Here is a 25,074-nt window from a genome sequence, read left to right as displayed (position 1 = left end):
TCAGAGGAGAACAGGGATAGGGGAAGAGGAGGGAGAAGTGAAGGAATGAAAGAGACAGAGAGAGAGAGAGAGAGAGAGAGAGAGGAAAGCGGAGAAAGAGAGAGAGAGAGAGAAAAGTCCTCCTAAAGTGCTCGAGGCTAAGAGAGAGAGAGAGAGAGAGAGAGAGAGAAGTGAACGATGTGAAGAAATTAAAAATTAGCCTCTGATTTGAACCGCAGCTTGTGCATTAATAAAACATCCTGTGCTCCAGGGCTTACTGCTACAGATACGCCATCTTTTATTTTTGACAAAAAAAACCCCATCACGTTTAGCTAATAGTCACATTTTTAATGTTGCTAATATATTTTACCGGAAAATATCTTTAGGCTTCTTCTAAAATTAAATGTAAATTTGTTAAAGTGCTCCTTGGATCACTGACTTCCCCCCTCGCTTCCCCACCAGTGTTCCACCTTTCCTCCACACTCTTTGCCCCTTTTAGAGGTACACGGGACTCGGCTGTTAAAGTCCATTAGGAAGTGTTGCCTCTTTAGTGTGATCACCAACAAAGAAAGATGCGCACATACACACATAAACACACGTCTGTCAAGTTTTCTAACACTTTTCCACATTACCACTCCTGTTGAAATCACGAAACAGTCTTGACTATACAAAAATATAGTAGTGTACAATGCTATTTTTCATCACCTCCAGTAAACAGTGAGGGGAATAAGCATTTACAGGAGTTTGGGGGAAAATACAACTGTAATATGTAACTAGTCAAAAGGTTAACTTTAAATGTGAAATATATTAGACTGTCCCCAAACTGTTGGCAAGCTTCAGCTCGTAATATTAGCTTTTGTTTTTAACAATTTTTTGACCCTTCCTTGAAAAACAATTATGTATTAAATGTACAGTAGCGTACATCTTTGTAATCTATTTAACATTGTAAATGGTATATTAATAACAATAACAACAGAATGAAAAGAGCAGCTTAAGACTATCAGAAATGTGGAAGTTAAAAATTGTAACCTCAAGTACTTCATGCAATCTTGTTTTAGTGGTCTTGTTGTTTCATTATCAGCTGTGTGACATCCCCTGCCTCCTCATATACACAGTGTGCACACACACACACACACACACACAGCCCCTCCTCCACAGCGGTTTGGGGTGTTGAGGTCACTTTCTCTCCAGTTAATCACATGTTTATTTAGTGCTGCTGGGGTCACGATCAATTAACGCCATGCCGGCATTTATTTAAAATATCCTTTCCGTGTTAGCCGCTGAGCCCTCGGATCGCTCGCTGCCTGATCACTCACCCTGCAAAGGTCCGCTTTTTAATCCACCTGCTCCCTCCCTCTTGTAGGTCTGTCTGTCTGTCCGTCCGACCCGCTGCATAAATTATTCAAAGTTGGACTAATGGTCCCCATTTAGTGCAGGCTGATCGGCTGTGCATGGTAATGATATAGGAGTAATACATAGACTGCCGAACCTCTCTCTCCCTCTCTGACTCCCTCTTTCAGTCTCTCTCTCATGACAGATCTCCTCTGCACGAAACCATCTGTGTCATTTCATTAGGTACAGCATCCAGCTAATACACGCTACTTACACTACAGTCCTCTATCCTCTGCCCTCACTTCTCCTTTCCTCTCTCCTCTCTTTCCTGTGTATTTCCTCCTTATCCTCTCTCTCCCTGTCACCCTGTTCACAGTGCTTCTGTGTCCATCCTCATTCATCCTTCCTCTCCTTCTGCATACCCTAATGAAGTCAGGACCCCGGCGCAGTCCCCACTCTGCCACAGTTTTCCTTGATACCCCAACAATTTATCACTTTGTCAGGGAGACACTTAAAGTTCCTGGGCTTTAATAAGGGCATGCAGTGGGACGATGGGGGCAATTAGGAAAGCGGAGCAAGCCCGCTTTGCATATTTACTAAATGTGCTGGTGTCATCGCTGCCGCCACCAACACGGCCTGTTGACTGCATGAATAATTCCTCTATCTGCAATAAACAGCTGGGTAATTATTACCGCCATAATCAGATAAATAATTCTTCCTGTGATGTTGCAACGACATGGTGGAATCTTTTTAACTTATCCGAGAGAGAACAAGGCAGAATTTATGGACTTGGTGTTGCTAGGCTGAGCAGCACAAGTGTTTTTTTTTTTCCTCTGCTGCTGTGCTGTCTCTCTTCCTCTCTCTCTACTTTTTTCCCTGTCTCTCTTTACTCCAGCCTTCTTCATTCCTCCCTCTTCTGTGTCCCTCTCAAGGACATTCATGAAAGGAGAGCTGCTGTGCTGGAGAGAGTGCGGGAATGCCTGCAAGCCTGCCCCGCGATCACTCTCCGCTTCTGTGCGTCAGTCTTTCTTTTGCTGCTCTTTCTTTCTGATCCAGTTTGGTGGGAGACAGGTTCACTTCTTCAGTCTGATTGGATTTGTATTTTCTGTGTGTGTGTGTGTGTGTGTTGAAGTTAGTTACTGTGCTCTCTCTGGCCTTTCCGGAATAACTTTTTTTTTTGAGTAAAACAAGCAGAAAAGTATGTAAATGTCTAAAGTTGTTAATATTAATTCAAGATAGTTTCAATACTGGAATCGTCTGCTTCCCACCTTTTACTTAAGCGAATGAGTTAATCAATCAGTCAGTCACTTAAATGGAAACACCGTGTTATAAGGGTGTTGAAGGTTCAATACATTGAATCGGTCACTGGCTAAATTGACCGGCTGCCTCCCCGCTCCTTTCCAGCTATTGAATCATTTAATTGGAGCAATTAAAACAGCCAATCAGGTCAAGCCTCCCATTAAATATTTAGAACCAGGCCAATTAGGTGCGCTGCTGCTGGCCTTGACGACCGCAGGTGTGGCCTGCTGTCCCACAATGCCTCACTTTCTGATATCCCATCAGCCTGTGATGCCCCATTGTGAACCAGGAAGTAAATAATTGAGGAAGAAGTGAGAAATTTAGCTGTTCTATATTAGACATTTAAATAAGTTAGCAGCCCAGGGTGAAAATGTCACTCAGAGTTTCAGTTATTTGAAGTAGTTCAGGATTGCTTGATTAGCTTGCCCAACAGTTCAGCAGCCATCAAAAGTCACCTGTAGTCAGTGATACACGTCACATTATATGTCAGGCTAAGCACATTATAAGCATCACATAATTATTATATAGGATATGTGCAATGATGAAATAATGCTACGCTAATACAATAATAGTACAATATGCAAAGATAACTTTAGGTGTAATCTGTATACTGAACGACAATTCCATGATGATAAACCTATATTAGTAACATATGAATGTAAAATGTACTGACATGATAATTCAATTACAGCACGTTTGTAGTAATACCCTTATCTTGTCTTAAAATTGAATGACCTTCAGGTGGAATTATATATAAGCTCTAAATGTATTTTCAGTAACCAGATACATTTAAACATAGGTTTAACAATAATCAGGTGCACATATAGGCTATACAGTGAAACAGGTTTTGCTGCTTTAATCATTTCTCCTGTTCATACTATGAAAAGATCACTTCCTAATGCGCCTTTAATGTTAGTGAGAGGAAAAAAACCTGCAGTTTTTTTCCTTTAAAAAATGTACCATCCTTCACTGCAACTCAACAAAGAAACATTATCCAGAGAAACATAAAGTTTGGATTTTATACAAAAATACTGTGATATTTTAAGATAACACATTTGATTTGTCTCACACAGAGTGCTGAAATCTCCTATAAACGGTGCAGCAATGGGGTAGATGGTAGCTCAGTCTGTAGGGACTTGGTTTGGGAATTGGAGGGTGTCAGTTCAAGTCCCGGTATGGACTTGAGACGGTACGGACCAAGTATGTAATTGGGGCTGCTAGCTGGAGAGAGATCCTGTGCACTGTCAAGGTGCACTTGAGCAAGGCACCGAATCCCCCGACTGCTCAGGGCACATGTCCATGTGCAGCCCTCTCCCTCTGACATCTCTCCATTAATGCATGTCCATCGGGTTCTGCTCTCCGACCTTCTCACTCAAGGAAGAAGCAATAATAACTTTGTTAAACCAATACAGCCAATCAGTTAGTTTTCTAGAGTCTCAGTGTAAAATTGAGGGTTGATGTATTCTGAATAGATATTCTGTATTTCTATATCAAGAAGATGATTCCTGCCAAGGCATCGACACTTAAACAACACATATAACAGCATTACAAGCCTTTGTGTGACCATTCTGTTTCTAGCTTTTCTTGCTTTCTCTCTTGCTTTCTTTCACTTTCACTCAGTCAAACGCACACACACACACACACAGGGCACGTGCTGCGTGCCGAACAGGGCTAATGAGGGTTGTATGTTGTGGCGGCTGGTTGGGTCGACACAGATCGAGGTGCCTTCAGCCGTTACAAATCTGTTTGGCTTTTGTCCACTACACAGCAATTAATAACACTGGGGCTGGGGGCAGGGAAGCAAAGGTCACCCATTCAGCCTGACACACACACACACACACACTTCCACACAGATACGCGCTTATGGACACACGTACAAGCAAAAATGTGTGAACACATAGTATGAACATTGATACACACAAAACAGTACTGTCCATCTCCCAGCACACACACACACACACACATAGACACATGAAAGGTCCTGACCCTCGGATAAACATTGGCAAACAGATTTAAAGGTGGTATTAATGCATGGATGAACGAAAAATACACACATGTAGTGTAAACCAATGGGTTTGTGAACCATACTGTCCCACAATGAAGCAAAACTTTATGTTACATTAATAACTAATATCCCTGTTAGCCAGGTGGATAATAGGGGCCAAGCAACCTCTATATTTACATACACACACATCCATACACACAGACTTAAATTACTGCGCTTAATATTACATAAACACACACAGGCACATTTAGACTTGCTCTCATTCTCACCACACATTCACACACACACACACACACACACACACAGTGCTCTGCATATTTCATTTATTTTGTAATTTAATCTGGTGCTGAGGAGGGAATGAGAATGCAAAGGCAACGGGAACGCTGTTGTGATTTCTTTTTAAATGTCAGTAGCTGCAGAATGTGTTAACCTCACATTATAGACACACTATGAATATTCTGATTCCTCTGTGGAGGCTTGTAATTGAAAACAGAAGTTGGGTGGAGAAAGAAAAAGGAGGGATAAAAAAAACGAAGGATTGTGGATGAGGTTCGGCTTTACTCTTAGCCGTGTGTGTGTTTTCACATTACCATGGCATGCATGCTTTAGTAATTGTTTCCAATTCCCTTTTTAAGTTATTACCCCCTTGTAACAATAAGGCTGTGTGATTGCAGAATGAAATTGCTGTGTATGGGCTTTTAATGCATCCCATTTAGCCGGCTCCGCTTAACAGATGTCACAGACGGACCTGTCCTGGCTGCGGTGATGAAATATATCCATCATCCTCCCACTTATAGCCTCTTGCGCTCTAACTAGGCTTTTTTCCCCGTCCAAGCCGTCTCACTCGCTTGTTTTTCTCCCACAGCTCCTCTGTCTTCTCTCTCTCTTATCATCAGCTTTTTACCCATGCAGAGGACACTTCTGGCAGCTTTACAATAGAAGACTGTGTTCACACAGATACATTGTAACTGTAGAAACATTTATTAGCATGAAATTTACATTGTGTTTAGGTTGTTTCATTAAACAATGTTAGCATAATATGTCAGCTGATCTCCTGATAATGTGTAACAAACATACTTATATGAGTGTATAAGTTGAGTTCTCTATTATTTACATAATTTTCTACTTTTACTTTGTAGTTGTCATAATTACATATTATGAATCTTTTTTAAATTTATTGTATTACGTATGTGTATTATATTTTTATTCTACAATGATCCCTGCAAAGTTTGCAGGTTGTAATTTATGCTGTCCTAAAGACATTTGTATGATGTGTCTACCCTGTAGGAGGGAGCTGGATGAACTTGAGGAACTCCAGAGGAGAGAGAGAGCCTGCCTGGAGATGGTGAAAGAGCAGACAGTGAAGGTCTACCAAGCTCACCGCTCACACCACCTCCTCAGCACGAAGCAGGTTAGTCTACAGTCACACAAACACACACACAGTCTCACAGGCTTCACGTGGAAATGATGACTATTAGACCAATATTTGACCATGTCATTCCCTCTTATCCTCTCATTCCCGCCATAGTTAAGACTATAAAAATGGTTCAGTCAGAAATATTCCACGTTAGAATCAATTTGACTTGAAGGCTTCAGAGCAACTTTTATGTTGGATCAGTGAGCAGTGTCATGTTGAGCACATGAAGAAACAAACCTCGAGCTATAACAGAAACCAGCATCACATAACAGGATCTTGCATAATGTTGGACCGAGTGTCAAAACAAATAACAGTAGCAGCAGCATTTTGATGTTTTCAGCTTGCAGTGTTTTAGCAATCACGGTCCAGTGGAAAGCAGTTATAAGTAGTGATAGCAGTGAAAGGAAGGTGGTCTGTTGTATGATATGAAGGATTCTGTCATCTGTGGATAAGATCTGTTAAGTGATGATATGCTTCTGCTTTAACTTAATCTACTTAACTATATACATACAACTGTTTTTGTTAATCTAGGTTAAAGTTTTTAAATATAATCTTTAGATTCAACAAGCAGCACTGGGGAAAGTTCCAACAACAACCTACACTTCACTACAGAGCTCCTCTGGTGACATTGGATGAAAAAGAAAAATAAGGATGGCCACGAGATAATTACGTTGGGGTCATGTGTTGTGTCTCATATAACCAGCTGCAACATGCATGCGTCCAACAGCCCATGTATGCGCCGGGGTTAATCCTTGGACGTACTCCCCCGTACTGACAACAAACACCACAACAATTCCACCTCTGTATGACCAAAAACTAAATTGTCATTTAATACGTTGTGTAAATATGACTTTGACATTATTATTATTGTTATAATAAGGGGCTAAAACAGTACGGGGCGAAACGGTCAAAATAATTACCGTAACATCCAGAAAATACATCACACCGGAATATAAGACGCAGTTTGATGCTGTTTTCTATAGCTATTTATTAATACAAATGTGTATACAAGTCATTTCAACACTATTTCAATTTCTTTTCATTTGAAACACATTCAAAACACACACAAATTATAGCCTACCATCTGTTTTCGCCATTTCGCTTGGTGCTAGCTAGCAGCCTACGTTAACGCTGGCGGTAATGACGTCGCACGTCTGTGATGGTGCATGTCGGGGACGAAGCGTTAGCTGGCTTATAGCACCATTGTCTGGGTACAATACCGTAACACAATAACATACCTCTCTGCATTTTATACTGGTATATTGGTTGCACCGGTATATAGGACTTTTTAGGTGAAGGAAAATATATTAAAAGTGCTTCTTATACACAAAATTTTTTGGTAATGATTAAAATTTCTTAGTAATTATATAAATATTTTTATTGATATGGTTATTATATTACTTTAGCAATCTAGTTAATAACCCATGGTCACTTCATATTTCCGAAGAGGAATAGTGATCTTAAATATAGCTGTAAGCGTGGATATAATTTTTAGATAACACAATTACAGCAAATTAAATGAACATATCCAACTCACTAGAAACTTTGTCCTTAGCGAGTTAGCACACACATACCCACGCACATACGCAAAGGTATGCACATGCTTAGCCAAAGATGTAGGACTCACATTAGCAAAGAGATAAGAGTCACAGAGCGGTGGTTCCCCACAGAGAGTAAAAAAAAGTCTTCTTTCTTTCCTCCTTTTGTTAACTCAGGTGGGCTGGGCGGAGATGAGGTGTGTGTGTGTGCACATGAGTAAGTAAGTGTCCTCAAGGCTCTACTGATGTGCTGAGTGGAGTATTTTAGTGCTTCCCCTGGCACAGGTGTTCATGAGTGTATGTGTGTGTGAGTTGGTGTGTGGCATCCACGTATCTCTGTGACTCCCCACTGGGATCATAATGAAGACAAAGTGCACTGGTCACTGTTGATTCAGCACCACTAGACCCCTCTTTCTTCTCTCTCTCTCTCTCTCTCTCTCGCTCTGTCTTCTTCCTGCCTATGTGACCAGCATCGTCATCGTCAGACTTCCTACCTTCCTGCAGGGTTCTTATGTTCACTTATGACGTTTACATACACAAAACTCCCAAACTTTTCCATGATCAAGGTTGTGTAAGCTGATGTTCAGTATAGGCAAACTCTAAATGCATTGGTTTGGCTGTTTACCAACACTTTCATTGTTTTGTATTATTTTACATTTAAGCATATTTGATCATGTATGAATAAGCGTAAAGGAAAGGAAGCAATAAGAAAAGTTTGTGTGCTCTTCTCCGCCCTCTGTCCATTTCTTTCTCTCTCTCTCTCTTTCTCTCTCTCTTTCTCTGCATATGGCAAGGGACTCTTTCCCTTCGAAGCTCTGACCTTGTCAGCAGTGAATAGATGGCTCTCCCACACAGTTCATCCTTCCTCACTTCTCGGACCCCAGCCCACACACACACACACACACATACACTCACATACACTCACACACGGCTTACCAAAAGGCCCCAAGTCCCTATGACAGAGACAGAGATGGTGTGTTCCTGGGGTCAACATCATTGCTCTTCCCGTAGCTAGGTTGGTACTTTTGGGCTTGCATGTTCCTGTTTGTGTGTGCGTACGTGTGGTGAGGATTATGTTTGAGTATGTGGTTGTTTGTTGTGTGTGTGTTCTCAGCCTTCTGTCCCTTACAGTTTGAATTAGGTGTATACACTATACATTTTAAAGAATGATGATGATCTAATACCATAACAATAATATTACATAATACGAGTGTATAAACAGAGATTGCTGTCATTTTGCTTGCGAGCATTACATATTCTGCTGGCACCACAGTGTTGTTGTTTATCACATAATGTACCTGAAACCAGTTTTAGGGGGGCCTTATTGGCTCTGGTATTGGATCAGTGCATTGACTCACGTACACACCGATACACGGTACGGCATTTTAAGATGTAACAGAGATAGATACAGGTACTCGAATCGCTGTGGATTTAAGGCTTAATATAATTAAAACAGGTGTGTTACAAAAATATTCAACCCCCTACAGTTATCTTAAATGGCAAAATTAGCGATTTAGATCAAAAACGTTTTTTGTACCAGGCTCTAAACATGTTTATTTGTGCTGTGAAAATGGGCATTTTCCCATCTGCTGTAATGTTATTTCTTGTTTTCTGGAGCCGGCCTCAAGTGGCCACTCGAGGAACTGCAGTTTTTTGCACCTCTGCATTGGTTTCATTTTTCAACACTATAGCTTGCAGCTTGGCTGCATAGCATAAGTCATACTTGGGTATATATGTGCACAATAATGCTTCAGCTGCAAATGTTTAGCAGCAAATCTCAGGCACACTTACATGATGACAGAAACTGGGAACTTCCCTCTTTTATTCAATTGTAGCCGGGGAATGATGCCAAAGGTCCTTCTCTTTCTAACCTGAAAAGGTAGGACCTTCTACTTACTGCAAGTACCTGCAGAATCCATCATTGGAAAGAAACCTGCATTAATCCAAACCTGTTGTGACTCTTGCTTAATCTCATTTGTATTATATTTTGATGTTTGTGTGCGACTTCTTACTGGAGTCATTGAAGTTTTAAGTGGTGGTCCACCCATTTTGACCCAAATGTTAGAGACCCATCAGGTAAAAATCTGCTGTTATCCATTTGCTTCTGCAACCCGTGGTTCCAGAAATCAGGGTCAGTGAAGTTTAATTAATTCCCCTCTACTTGTTCTGAAACACTTGACATTTACATCATAAGCACCCATAGTCTAATAATGACACACTTACTAATTAACCAGTCTGTTAAAATGTTATTTTAAAAGAGTGAGGTTTGGGTTGATATAGTTGGAGCAATTTCCCTCTTATGTCCTTTCCCTCTCCTCTCTCTCAGTTGTCCCAGTCTTTTAGAGTGGCCTAAATAGCACAGGGTGTTATTAGCATATAGAGTAGATACAGAGTCCTCCAACTCAAAGCTTTGGTCTGGTAATTAACACACAGGAAAAAGGATCACTGTGATTTGAATAATTATTGCTGAGGCCGTCTGTGGCCAATCTGTACCCCACTTTACAACAGGAGAGGCTAAGTTTTGTATGTGTGTCAATACTGTATTTTGTATGTGTTGTTGGAGTGAACAATAGATTCTAGATTATTTTTTGTGTCACATTTGAGACAGATACAGCTAAGTGTCCCTGTAGTGTCCCTTTTTCCCATCTATGTGTTTGAAGTGCACGCACAGGGGCGCATTTGAGACATTACTTATCAACAACTGTTATCAGCATGGATGTAGATTGGTGAATTTCACAAAGTTTAAGGTTAATAAAAAGAGCAATAAAAGGCAAAACTTGCACATGCCAACCCTTTCTTTCTTTTCTTCACTGTTTTAAAAAAAAATCAAGAGTAATACTCTCATAGCCATACAGAAAGACAAATATATGTGCACCTAATCATATTACATTGCTCATACTGATACTCTCTCTCCCTGTAGTGCCCAGGGGTCTTCAACCCTCCTTTCAGGCCGGCCCCCCATGAGATGGAACAACTGCTGAGGCAGGTCAAGTACCAGCCCCCCACCAGACTAGCCCCCAGGGGCAGGACTTGTGTCTTGGGCATGCCTGGCCCAACCGCCCCCAGTTTCCCTGAGACTCTCGGATCCCCATGGATCAAAACCAGTAGACGCTGCTGCTCCTCCAGGTCTATACTGCCCCCCATTGCCGGCAAGAAACAGCAGGTGAGATGGTAAAAGCTAGTGCCATGACAGACATAAACAAGCAGAGACAGTATAAAAGCGATATACAAAAGACAGAGAATATAAAGGGGAAGAATGAGATAAAAGAAAGCATGAGAGCACATGCAAGAGGTGAAAGAGAGTATAAGTTATTACAAAGTGTCATACCAATTATTAGATCCCCCCATCATCCCTTACTTGTCCCAATGGAGTTGGTTCTTGATGAAAGCACAGATCCTTTAAAACGCCTTTTAAAGAAGAATGACATCATTAAAACATGGCAGACAGCTCTCTTGGGGGCTTCTGTGCAGAGCCGTTTAATGTCTCTCTCACACACACACACACACACACTCACACACATGAAGTATGTGACTTATTTTGCACATGTGTGTACATTAATATGTGTTTTCTATGTCTCTTTAAGTACTACACTATATGGTGACTGTGTGGCTGCACTTTACTGTCAAATGGTTTTACCACAGAGTGTGTATATTAAAAGTGGGTCCTATGCAAACATCTCATTTGTCTTCCTGATCATTTAGATGTGGTTCGACCAACCACTATGATCTGTTTTTTTTCGAACATGTTTAAAAAATATCCACATAAAACATATATGCAAACAAAGCAAATAGCAATGACAGCATACTTTCTATAAAGACTCCATTTATAACTAATCTCTGTTCGAAAAGGGTGTAGGATGAAGTTGTACCCCTTATTTTATTTTAAGCTAAACCAATTCAGTCGAGGCTGAAGCATGAAAAATAACACCAAAGAATACAGGTAACTAGCTAATCAACAAAAATACAACAACAAAACAGTCAAGAGATACACCATTCAAGTGGTATAAGTCCAGTTTAGCCCTTTGTTCTTCTAATTTATATCTGTTGAATGTTATTTTTGAAGATTTGTTTAAACTTGCCTAATGTTTTACATGTTTTCATTTCTTCACTACAGCTGTTCCATAGATTAACCCCCTTTGTTGTGACACAATGACATCCTCACTACTTGTTTGCTTTGACAGGCACAGAAGGATTTATTGGTAAATTTAATTCATTGGAGAATGTATTTATTTGGTCTTTTACGTGACCAATCGAAGAAACCCGGAAAAGTTGAACCCGGGCTGATTAACGAGTCCTTCAGTTGCTTTTGATAACAATTTATATTTTGATAATTTTATATATCTTCAAAGTATCATAGTCGAGCTAGCTTTCAATTTGTGACTATGTTTTGTGCACATGTTCATATAGGTATGTGGCTGTGTGTCTGCATGCGTGTTTGTGTATGTTGATGATTTCACGAGGAGCCATCTCACCATTTGTGTTATTTACGCTCTGTAGCTCTTTATGGCAAAGTGCTTTTCCTATTATTAGTTTCTAGTAATGTAAAACATAAGTGAGCAGAAATGAGGCGTGGATCTGTCTCATTTTATTAGCTGCACTTCACACACATACACAGACACACACACACACACACCTATCTCCAGCTGGCTATAGTTCGGATGAGTTCATTAATGGTGTCAGGAAAGTGTCTCGGTGCTGACGAGGAGAAGAATACATTATTTATCCATATTTAACACACGCCTGTCTATCCCTGTCTCTGCCTGCTTGTGTATCTCTGTTTTGACTGTCTCTGTGTGTGTTTGTGTGTGTGATTAGCGCAGGAAGTCCCCCTTTCTTTCTTTTCCTCTCACCCCTACACCCCACACCCCCTCCCTCCCTGGTGAGATAACTATCTAGTGGTGATGGATAAGGTTGAGGTGCTGGCTGTGGAAGTGGTCAGGCCAGGCCACCGATCCCGTGGCGATAGGAGCAAGGACAGGGTCCCCGTCCCTCCCTCTATCTCTCCCCTTCTCATCCTCCCTCCTTTTTAACACCAAACAACAACTGAAGGTCACCTCAAACAAAGCAACAACATTAAAGTTAATCTGCACCGCACAAAGTTTACACACTATTGTCATGAAGAAGAATGTACACTTCAACAAGTTACTAGTTGTGCAGATTAAGAAGTTGATCAGTCTACCTCTTTAAGATACAGGTTTTAATATATGTTGAGTATTTGGAACTGAAAATGTCTTTGCATGAAGGATTGTTAACATTTCACACTAAATCTACCAACGTACAGTGGTGCTCACCACTAACACATATTTTCAAGATTATGTAAAGCAACATCTCAGTTTAATGATCCAGCTAAAAGCTTGTGCTTTTAGAGATGACCAAAGCTGACTTGTAAATGAAATACAGTTTATGATTCTTTTTTTATTGGGATATTTTGTATTTCCTTTTAAAGACAGTCACCACTGCATTGGATAGCTTCCAAATGTTTCCAGTTCCCTTAGCGCAACTGTGTGACGAGGAACAAGTCTCAAGGGGGTGTAATGGGGAAACTGAGGTCAGACAGTGAACGGCAAAAAAAAAAACGTGTTGCTAAAAGCGACTTTTCTTTGTCTTTGCAACTTTGATATGTCAGAAGACATCAGATCCCGATGACTCCAGGGTAGGAGCCAAAATGTCAAGACGATTTCCAAGGACTGGAATTGACAGACAGCTGTTCAAAGTTTAACCGACTTGTAAGATTTGGTCTCAAAACCTGTGTGGAAGGCATGAATAAAGTTATAGAGAAAAAGATTAGATATATCATGCAACTCTTTTTCAAACCCTTTTTTGAGGCCATTGAACATAATGATGCCGTCCCTTTTATCTTTTTTACATAAACAAAACTCAGGAAGACACGAAACCAACAAACAATTTAAGCTGCTAGAGGCAACATCTGGGAAGACTCAATCTTGGATTCCATCGGCTATAGTCTGACGACGATATAGCCTCTGGAGACAACGGTGAACATGCCGGGCGGGTAGCTGGCGGTTAGCGATAAACGACTTCCAGTCAAGACTTTTTTTTCTATGTGCTCCATTGTTTACAGACAAAGAACCCGTTTTTCTTGTGATTTACTTTAATGAACGGGTCTTACCTTTGCTGAAATTTCAACATGATGATGCAGATTAGTAAAAAGTACAAATGAAGCTTTGTCAGGTCTGTCCTCAGGAGGAGAAGAAAACTTTTTAAATGCTCGTTTGTTGAACAGAGGTCGGATCGATCATTTCTGATGCATTTGAGGAAGTTGGGAAATCTAAACACTGAACGGCTTTCGTGACACAGCGTCAAGGGAATTTATCTCAAGTTGAATTTTAGATCTAGAACAGATTGTTAGCTGTTAGCATGCAGATGTCTGTTTATAGAGATTAAAAAGCTAAATCGTTGTCAGATGGCGCTGATGGGAGCTTGATGTCATTACGGCGGATTACGTTCCGCCTGCTTTTGCTCTCCGCACAGACTGTTTTTCCTGCATACGCTGCAGCCTGCTGATACTGCTGGTCAGTATTACTCGGACTACAAGCGTATTACAAACAGAAACCAGAACACTTGCCATCCCTAAAATCAATGTCCCTGCCTACATTTTTATGTAGAATCTGTAAATAGAGATTAGTGAAGATTAATCATTGATCTGATATAGCTTACCTCTCCGTTGTTTGTAGATTTAATCTTGTCTTTAAAAAATTCAAAAATGGAAGGTCTATTCTTGTAGTGAGTGACATATTCCTTCATCGTTTTAATGAAAAAAATCTTTACGTCTTTAAAAAAGATTTACTTTCGACTTAAAATTTTGTCCTTGTTTCATTATATAATCTTATGTCCTCATCGTTTGGTTTCACAAACAGCCTCAGCCCCAGTCACATTCTTCTCTCTGCCTTTTCTAAGGAATCATTGCTCTGATGTTATTGCCTCGAATGAAAGGAGATAAATAAATGTGTGGGAAAAATAAGAATGAAGTATAAAGTCATTGGTAGTAGGGGAATATGTGACTAAACCACAAGTGCCTCTGAAGCTAATGAAGAGTAGAGTGTGTGTATCTTTTTACTGTCGTTTCCTCAGCTTCTTCACTTATTGTTGCTGCTCTCGTCTCCTCTCTCTCTGTCCCTCACTTTAACCCTGGCATGCTTGGTTTTACTCCACTTCCTCCTTCTCTCTCCTGATATAATTTCCCTCTCTCTCTTTCTCACTGGGTCTCTGTGTCACAGGAGGAGAGATGAAGAGGATTGGCCTCTGGTTTTAGCAGTAAGCCATCACTACCTGTGGGAGAGGGATCAGAGACAGAAAGAGGCGGGGGTCTGAAACAGAAAGATACAGTGATCATTATCTGATTCTTGTGTGTGTGTCTCTGTGTGTGCTGCTGGTTGTGGTTATTCTAGGGTCTGCTGAGAGAGCCGGGGGAAGTGTGGGAGCAGCGCGTGCATTGTCCTGACCTGACATTGCGTCTGCAGAGCTCTTACACACACCTGGAGGAGGCCCAGAATCGGCTACGACAACGAGAGTCCATAACACTCCACAGTAGAACAATGTGAGACTCTTTTCATGTGCACCATGACAGACATGATTGTGAACATGTAGAAATGTGAACACATGCATATTGTATACATTCAACAAATTCATGCAACATTAAGTAGCAAATGGACACATCCTTATAATGGAAACTAATAGGTGTATGCGAGGAGATCATTTTAAGACCGCTTTAGAACAGGTTCATAATAAACAGTCACTCTCTGCTTTAATTCAAGGCTTGTGTTAGTTTTAATTAGGAATTGTGCATGTGCGTGTGTCTCTGCTAAAACACTTGACAATAACCTCATTACCACTCACAGGCTAATCTACTCAGTTGTGTGAGTGTGTGTGAAGTGTGTTATTAACCCTCTGTTTGATCTGTCTCGCTCAATAATTTCCCTGACTACAGTTTAAAAGACCACCCAGTTTTTCTCACCACTCCAACCTTCTTCTGTCCTTTGTCTGTCAATGCAATCAAACGACTAAATAGAGATTTTTCAAAGGAACTTGACAGTGTATTAATGTTTGTTCATTTTTTGCTTTAGAGATTCATATTTAACAGCCTGTGTGCTATGCGTGCGCAGATTCAACTGAGCTGAAATGCAACCTTAATGACATAAAATCTTGTTTTTTGTCATACTCCGATCAGAGGGACAGGGAGTCTTCCTCACCATCAGGCCCTCAGCAGCAGTTCCTTTACTCATCCAGCCTACGCCAAGAAATTCATATCCTAAATTACAAACTGACTTCAAGAGGAGGTATGTTGAAAACTAAACGCACAAACAGTTTCATTCTTATTTTTGGCTGACCGCCGGGGTCAGCCCTACACACTCGTCTGTATGTGACTGACTGAGTAACTGACTGAATGACTGACTGAGTGAGTGAGTGACGGTACTTTCACAGCTGTAGAGAGAGAGTTGCGACATTGCAATGGCGGATCATGCAGCATATTGGACCTCCACTGACACGACTCTCTCTCTATATGGCTCTGGATACTTTGTTCGGGGAGTAGGCGGGGCTGCTCCGCTCCTCCACTGTCCTCACCTACGTCTGCAGCGCGCACCTGCTTTCAAACACATCGTCATCAGCCTTATAAGGACAGTCCTTGTAACACATGTCCCACAAAAGCACATTGACCTGATGCAATCAGCCACATACTAGGTTTTGACCTAGTCTTGTTACTATTATTATTATTGTTAGTAGTAAAATTAGACATTTAGTTATTGGGTATACTGTATGATACACCCCAATTAAGTCATTTATGGAGACCACCCACCCACCTAGCCATCACGCTGTGCAGAGATGCTTAACTGATGAATGCCTCCATTTCTGCCTGGCCTTTATTTCTGACTGCTTTCATACTGTATGTGGCCAGTTTTTGTTGCTTTTTTGTTGTATTTTTAAAGACAAAAGAACAAAAACAGTCAAACAAAATAATTATATTATACAAATAATAATAATTAAATACAGTACAATAAAAAGAAGAAATTATTGGGGAAATCAGCTTAAGAAATTTAAGATTTATTGTGTCAAAAGTCCACTATTTCCAAAGAATTCATGAGTACTGCTCATGTTTGGTCTCTGACTAAATAATATAGTAGTAGAGTACGGTCTAGACCAACTTTTTATGTAAAGTGTCTGGAGATAACTTTGGTTATATTTGATTTGTTGTGTTTCACTTTATTTAAATACAAAAGAGGTTATTTTGCTCTATATTCAACTTGATGAGAATTACAATATCAAAATGTAAAGCTGAAAGGGAAAGTCTAGTACGTGCCATAGGTTTAAAGTTATCCTATAATAATTTTATGTTGATCATACAGTAATATGTTCAGTACATAAAACCCATATTCATCCTTTTACACCAAAGTCGATCAATGTCAGACCCGTGTAAACCCAGGTCTTAAGGTTGGTCCCATGCAAACTACTGGCAGTGTTCCTGGTGTTTCCTGGGTTTCTGTCTGAAAGGTATTCTTCTTTTCTAGAAGAAAATAGGAAAAACACAGAAGCAGTCCAGGCTAACCCTTTCAACTTGAGTTGCACAAATTTGTCAAAAGTGACAGCAATTTAATAAATCGCCGCTCTCCATCACACGCATATGCACACCCACCCACACACTTACACACAATTCCCAGTTATGCCCTCCACTGCCCCCTCTCCATGTATACGTAAATGAGGTGCATGCATTTGTGTGTGTGTGTGTGTGAGTGAGAGAGTCTGTTAGAGGGAGAATGTGTGTGCGTGGGCCCTGCGGTCTGGTCCAGGCATTAGGTAATTGACTGTGTCTTTGCTCAAGGCCTTTCATGGATCACCGTCCTTTATTAGCTCACTTCCCAGCACACACTCACACACACACACACACACACGCAAAGTTCCCAGCAGCTCCACCCCAACCTCTTACCCCCCCACCACCAGCACCCAGACCCAATTGCCCGGAAACGAGGAGTGAAACAAGAGAGAGAGCGAGTAGGAAGGGAAGAAGGAGAGAGAAGCGACAAGGGAATGAACTAACACGGCCCCAGGAAGTGGAGATAAATAAGTATGGGGAGTGTGTGGGCGGGTGAATGGGGTCTCCTGCAGCTGACAGCGGGCTGGGGGAGTAAGATCAGTTTAGTTTGATGCATATGATGTATTCGCTATAAACAGTATCGATGCTAAATTTTTACAGTTGTTCCGATATTAGTATTATGAAATGCCTCTGATACCTTCTGTGGGATTGGGTATCGGCGGGTACACCAATCTGTGCCATCATTTATTAGCCCCGAATAAAACTAAAGTTTTCCACTGGAAATAAATTGTTCTCAATTGTGCTCCAAAACAGCAGAATTGTTATTTATGCCCACATATACATTTTTTTTCTAACTTCTGACTGTCAAACTAGATAAAAGAAAGTTATCTATCATTTATTCTCAAAGCCAAGCAACAAAAAAATCGTAGTATTCATGTCCCATACATGCAGGTTACTAGTATACAGCTTTAACTGTTTAAATTTTGTACTAGTATCAGATAGGTACCCAGTATTAGTTGACACACAAACTTTCCTGGATGGGAAAGGAAAAACGTCTATGAAATACCTGTATACAGTTTTCGATATACTGTTTTATGACATCACATTGTGCTTCCCTGTTTCTAGTGTACATGTGCTTGTTGGTAGTGTTTGGGATTAGGGATGGGTCATGAATTTTGAATATTCGAATAGTCATTCATTTATTAAAAATCGAAAAGTTCATGCTACTATTATCACATCTTAAAAAAGATTTTTTTCCCATTGTTTTTACCGGCACCTGGTTGTAATGCGGTACTACCGCCAGACAGCGCATTATGCTCTGTGTATTATATTGGGAAGATGTGATGTGTGAACGGGATGGGGGCGGTGGCCTTCTTGGAATAATAGTGGAATAGCTCCCAGTGAATATCGAATAGTATTTTTGCTTGAAATGCCTATCCCTATTTGGGATACAAACATTGCTTTTTGCTCATCGAAAGATTCCTCTATCAGTCACTGTGTGTGTGTGCGTGTGTGTGTGTTTGCATAAAGATAGCTATTTCCTATCAACCAACTTTCTGTCTGATTCTTGCTGCAAAATGACAACTTTCTATTTGCCACTTGTCTAAACAATATTGAACACATACACACTTGCAAATATAAACACAACATATACATGCATTGAGACGCCAAACCCACACATCCATACCACCCAGACACATGTTCATAAATGATGGCCGGACTTGACCTCCCCTTTCTCTGAGTTAACAGTGCTGCTGCTGCTGCTGCTGCGTAGGATGTTGTTGAAGAAGATGATGATGAAGGCGGCGCTTGCTCTCAGCCTAGACGTGTCATTCTGCTGTCACTCAGAGCTCATCAGACCTAAGATTGCCCCCCTCTCGTATCTCCGCCTGATGCTCTATTTCTCTGTTTCTCTCTCTACCTCTATTTACTCTCTCTCTTCTCCTGCTCTGTGGTAATTAGTGCATTAGTCCTATCGTTGGCATCACCCCCAGCTACAGCAGCAGCCAGCAGAGCTTCTTGTCACAGCTCAGAGGGCCAATGGAGTGGACAGCTCAACCCTGGTACTCATCATCTTCATACCGTGCCCAGCCTGCCTCCCCCCAGCCACATTATCTAGCTATGTTATCCAGCCATGCTCCTAATTATTTTCTAACCCCAGCCCCAGCCCTCTCACCCAGCCTCTGCCACATTACCTAGCCTTGTTTGTAATCATCACCCTAAGCCTTGCTTCAGCCCCCTACACAGCCTGAAGCCTCATCATTAACATAGCCCAGTTTTCTGAGTTCCAGACGCCGACTCTCTGGCTTGACCATCACAGCTCCTGGCAGAACGCACACAGCATCCCCCAGTCCAAAACAAGATCCAGAAATAGCCCATGACTCCTGGACCTTTGTTTACCTAAGCCATCTGTGTCACAGTAAGGAAATCTATCAATGTAAATGTGACCCAGCCTGTGAGGACACACACACATCGTCATATAAATGCCTGTCCCATTCTCTCCAGGAACTAAAGAATGGTCGCCCTTTCCTGAGCTTCTATGTGGCCTTGCTTTGACTCCCCAGGTTTCCCTCTAAAGATTAGACATTGTAAAGTTGAGAAGTTCAACACAACCAGCACAGTATTGTTTGTTGTTACATAAATACTCACTGGTTCATTATCTTGTGCACCGGCCAAATGCACCAGCAACCACTAATTTCAAATGCAGTTATGGGAAAGCCCTCTCTGTCCATGCTAATTTTGTGGTTGTGTTATAGGCCATGTCACCAGCGGTGCTGCCTGTAACCATAGAGGCTAGCTAATTAGGAGGCTACGTGCTAATCAAGTTCACTACAGTGAGTGGTCACGTCTGTGTCTCTCTGCGCTCCGAGCTTTTCCTTCCCCTCGCATTAGACTGACACCCGTCACAACTTTCAAAAGCTAGCGTCTGATCAGGTCCAACACACACTGATACACAACAGAACACATGTTTGCACAGGCATCCATGCTTTTCTGAACACATGCACATAGGCATCCATACAATCAAATTCACAAACCGTGTACACTTTAATGTTGCCTGGTTTCTCCCTCGTTTACACGTCTCCCGACAACACACACGTCTTCCTACCCCCGCAGAGACGCACACTATTGTCTCCTCCCATCCACTATGGTGTGGCTTTGTTATTATTATTGTGTTGTCGGTGCGAAGCTTCAGGCAACATGGACTTGAAAAGTGTATCTACGCACACACACATGCTGGCTCACTCTTAATTGCCTCAGCCATAATGTATCACCATGATGTATACAAGTGATGTATGATGGATCTTTTTAATGGGAACTGTATTCATTAGCAATTAATACCTAAACTGAAATAAGCCACACGTAGAGACGATGGTATGAGGTGAGGTAGCAAATGCATGAAGTCACCTTTTATGTGTATTTCCCTTGTCTCCATCCGTCTCTCAGCTTGGCTGCATTACTGTCTTGGTTATTACAGCGGTGAGAAAGAAAGAACGCTAATTCTCCATAACCGTTTTACAGCGTGTGTAAAACTCTGCAGCCTCTTCATTTGCACAGCCGTAAAACATTCTCCCTGCCGCACTCCTTCCTCCTCAAGACCACAGCTTTAACAATTAACCCAACACTTTGCTTCCATTACGGTGGCATTTTGCACCGCGGGACCTGCATGCAGAGTAACGATGAGGGCTGAATGCACACAGCATGGTATTAAATGGACAGTCTCAATTAAATGATTAGCAATCATATTTTGGTGGGACTCAAGAGAATGAATGACACCAGACCTTTATATTTATGTTCAAAGCTGTTGGACCCGACTTGACCAGATTAACTCGGGTCACTTCAGGCCAATTTTTTCACTTAATTGTGTGAATTTGTGTCACGCTCCTGTTTAAAACTAATAAATAAAAATCATGTTGGCAATTAATTATTCAAACTAGTTTAGATTGGTTTCTTAAGGACTGAATTCACCCTTAAGGCAAAATCAAGGCCTTTTCACAGTCTGAAGCAAACGTATAGTTCCCAAGCCTGAACAAAGAAAACAAATAAAAGGATCAAACATGAATTTTAAGACAAAAAGTCTTAAAGAGGGGGTATTATGCTATGCATATATTTAAAACAGGAAACAAGTTAATGTACCACTCTATTCTGTCTGAATACATGATTTCTTTGCCATCCAAACATGCCGTTTACCTTTGGTTGGCTTTATTTCAGGAAACACAAAATGCCCATTTTAAGTGAGATCAATAAGCTATATTTAACTAAAACCCACTATCAATTATCACCAGTTTCAGCCAGAGTAAAAACAGGCAGACGACAACTATCTAGCCAGAAGATAAAAAAGACTTACTGTATAAAAAGCATTGCCTTAATGGTAATTCTGAGTCAACATCAGATCCCTTTCAGGCTTATTTAGATAGTTTCCTCTCTGTGTATACATGGATGTAAGAGAAAGCAGGCAGACAAGCAGGATAAGGATGTCTGTGCTTTTAATGGACCGCCTGTCCCTGTGCAGATATGCTCCACTGAACCATACAGTATGTAGTGTGGTATAATCACTGCCCATCTCTATCTCTACCTCCTGCCATCACTCTCTTTCTCCCTCTGTCTTGTTTATTCGCACGCTCGTCCTCTTTTTCTGTCTTCGTCTTCGTCTTCATCTGCAGTACCTAGCTGCAACTTTTTTCTGCCCCCCACCGCTTTTCCTCGCACACAATGCGTTATGTATTGTAGTTGTGTGTACATGTCTATGTGTGTGTGTGTGTGTATGCTATCAAATAGCTGAGTTCTCAATACACGCACACACACGGACATACTCGAGGAACATGACAGCCCTCTCATACAGCAGTGTGTTGGTGATAGAAGTCAACTCTGGCTGTGAAATGCAAATAGATTGTGATGAAGCTGCGGTGTAGACGGACACAGAAAATACAGCAGACAGCATACATAGACTTACGTGTGGGTTTTGCCATCAAAAAAGCAAAAGAATACATTTTCTAATTGGAGGTAGAAGATGTTTTTCTAGTCTTGTGTGTTTTCTCTTACGTTGTATGTGTTGTTTTTTGTCTGTGAGGAATCCTTGTTCATTGTTTTCTTAACTCCATTTATAAGTGTTCTTAAAAGATCCAGCCTGTCTGTCTGTTGGCCTGTCAGTCCATCCGTCCTTGTTGGTCAGTAAATCCGTCCGACTGTCTGTCTGTTGATGTGTCTACTCCTTTACCTATATGATATTAGATGGTTGATATATATGCATGCCTGTGTGTCTTATTGCATGCTCATATGCTCACTAGCCAGCACAGGGAGCATGTGTGGGGGGTTGGGGTTGGTGGGATCTGGAAAGGGGAAGCAATCACAAACACTTAAACCTGCAAATGGCCTTGATGTCCTGTGCTAAGCAGCCTGTGTTGACTGATGAGCCTGTTAACCCTGGCTGAAACAACTCCAGCACGGGGGATTAGACAGCGACGCTGGTCCCGGCTGTGCCTGGCCCGTTTTGCATGGGAATTGTGCATATTTAATCTAAGGTGTGCCGAGGTGCAAAGACAAGCCCCCCTCGTCTCCGTTTCTCATTATAGATATGTAATAGCACCCTGAGGCTGGGGGCCTTAATTCACCAGCCACAGCCCCAGTCTTAATCTTACCCTGAGTCTCAGCCCCCGCCTTCCCCCAGTGCGTACTCTCAGCCCAAATCAGTCCAAGTCCTAGTCCCCTTCCCAAGCTTTGTCTCTTCTAGTCTTTTATGATATTGTATGTTAGCATAAGCTCTACAAGTCCTGGGCCAAAGCCATTTTGCCCTTCTAAGTGGAAGTTCAGACAAAAAGCAGCCTAGTGTTAAAGAAACGCTAGGGGCTGTGTTGGTGGTGGCCTGTTGTTTTAGCTATCGATAAGATGATGAAATAAGTTCCACAAAGGCCTGTACAAGTATATCTGTGTTTATTAGATGTTAAAATACTCCAATGAAGACTTTAATATTATTAGGGAGCACTTTAGCCTAGTGGAGAATCCATTAATCCCAGTTGTCTCTGATAAAAGTTTGCAAAACTAGCCTGTGTAAAAGTTCACTGCAGAGACGGGTTTTGATGGTGATCCTTAGTTCTCCATTAAGGTGGCACTTCACTAAATGAATCCGCCTCCTCTTCATGTCCTCATTTTTTGGGACATTTAAATAAGGTGACGGAGCCTTTTAGCAAATTCCAGCACCATGTGAAGATGCATTTGCGGGAAGTTCTGCAAGGCATAGCTAGCTAGCTAGCTAATTGTAGGCTAATGTAGCTACTACTGTTTTTTTTGCTACTCGAGACAGAGCCAGAGGACTAACTTTAATATTATTAGGTAGGATTGTACCACTTCAGATAGTAATCACAGCACAATCAAAGCACAATCTTTTGTTGTTTTGATTTCTTGGCAAATTGTAAAAATGTGGGATTCACATTACAAAGTAATCCACCGGGTTTGTGAGCATGCATTTGTTTGATTGGACAGAAAGTTGAAAAGTTAAATCAGGTTTGATAAACTTTCCTCGGCCCAGTCCTCTTGCCGAACATTCTGCATGAGTTCTACTTCTCTGTTGACTTGGACAGACCCTCTGGGACCTAAAACTAAACCTGACCTTCAAATGCATGGCTGAATATGCAGAAAAGTTTACGCTGAGAAAAAACGTTGACAAATCCTAGATTGAAAAAGCAATTAAACGTATGATAGACAAGAATAAGTAATGGAAATTGATTGACCAATTTAGATTCTGGATTTGCAGCCAAATCTTTTTGCTGTTGCACTTGCAAGGCCATAATTGCTGAGGCTATATATTCCATCATTTGTCAAAAAATGACTGCAATATTGGAGGATGGCAGATAAAATGCAAGCTGTAGAAAATGGGGTTTGGTAAACCACAGGCCTGTATTCAGACCCAAGTCAGTTATGGTGTGGCAAAAGCAGTGCAGTGTCTCTGCCAGTAAGAGTACAGGAGGAGACATCTGAAGGCTTTAACTGTCAGTACTTTTATGTCTGTACAGACTCATGTCAACTGTAGCCCCCCATTCCCTCAGTAGTCGTATCCTCACCTGCTGCTGCTTTGTGTTTGCCTTAGTTTCTTTCTTTGTTTCTCCATTTTGCATTAGTTGTGAATTCTGCATCTGTTCCCTGATTAATGCTGTTGAGTGTCAATGACAAGAGCCCTCCGAAGCATCTATCCATCTAATTCCATCTATCCCTCCATCTCTCTCTCTTCTCATCCCTCTAATCCAGCCAACACTTCTCTCTGCAGGACAGAACAATTAATATGTCTCCTCTTACCCTTATCTTTTCTTTTTCCTTCTTCCCATCTTCATATTCCTATTCAGACGATGTCTCTTTTTTCATGCATCATATTACTACCTTATGAGAGAAAAGTACGTGTAAATCGTGTATGTGTGTATGCATGTAGAGTTTCAAGAGGGACCCCATGCTGTGTGTGTAATTTCTTGTTTGTACATGGTTCCAAACATCTTTGGCCACTGCAGAGCGGGGGAGAGATATTTAGAGGGACGGATAGATTGAACAAGACAAAAAAAGATTGAGAGAAAAGGAAGGAGGGGGGGGGGAGAGGGGGAAAACAGGATGATAACAAAAGCAGCTCGGATTTCAGAGACGCATATTTCATCAATCATGTGAATAAGTCGTGGTGATTATGCATGGCGGTGGCAGGCCGAGGGGGGGCTGATTACCATACACCATAAAGGCTGCTTTCTTATCTCACACACACTGATTAGTTTCTGTCTGCAGATAGCCTCTCACTCTTCGCTCTTTTACACACACACACACACATGCACTCACGCACACACAAACAGACACTCGTTGGGTACATCTATCTCTGCAATACACTTGTATGCATGCATGTAAATACAACAGGCTCTAACACACACACACACACACACACACACACACGTATACACGCGCACACAACTTTTTTAAAATTCCAGGTAAATTA

The 25,074-nt window shown here is 41.3% G+C and overlaps 1 protein-coding gene across 1 annotated transcript in view; it reads left to right on the top strand.

Moving 5' to 3' along the window:
- spata17 (spermatogenesis associated 17) overlaps positions 1 to 25,074 on the top strand; it is a 35,977-nt gene that overhangs the window by 6,015 nt on the left and 4,888 nt on the right. The window contains exons 6-9 of the mRNA XM_069664411.1: positions 5,903 to 6,026; positions 10,491 to 10,733; positions 14,977 to 15,125; positions 15,756 to 15,864. Coding sequence (XP_069520512.1) covers positions 5,903 to 6,026; positions 10,491 to 10,733; positions 14,977 to 15,125; positions 15,756 to 15,840 — 601 coding nt within the window. The 3' untranslated portion in view covers positions 15,841 to 15,864. The remainder of the gene's footprint in view (positions 1 to 5,902; positions 6,027 to 10,490; positions 10,734 to 14,976; positions 15,126 to 15,755; positions 15,865 to 25,074) is intronic.

Source organism: Semicossyphus pulcher, unplaced genomic scaffold (genome assembly GCF_022749685.1).
Source record: "Semicossyphus pulcher isolate SPU_LCO1_2020_fin unplaced genomic scaffold, fSemPul1.0.p SCAF_1, whole genome shotgun sequence".
In the NCBI taxonomy this organism is placed as follows: domain Eukaryota; kingdom Metazoa; phylum Chordata; class Actinopteri; order Labriformes; family Labridae; genus Semicossyphus; species Semicossyphus pulcher.
The sequence above is the reverse complement of the archived record's forward strand: the minus strand, read 5'-3'. Positions and strand labels throughout refer to the sequence as shown.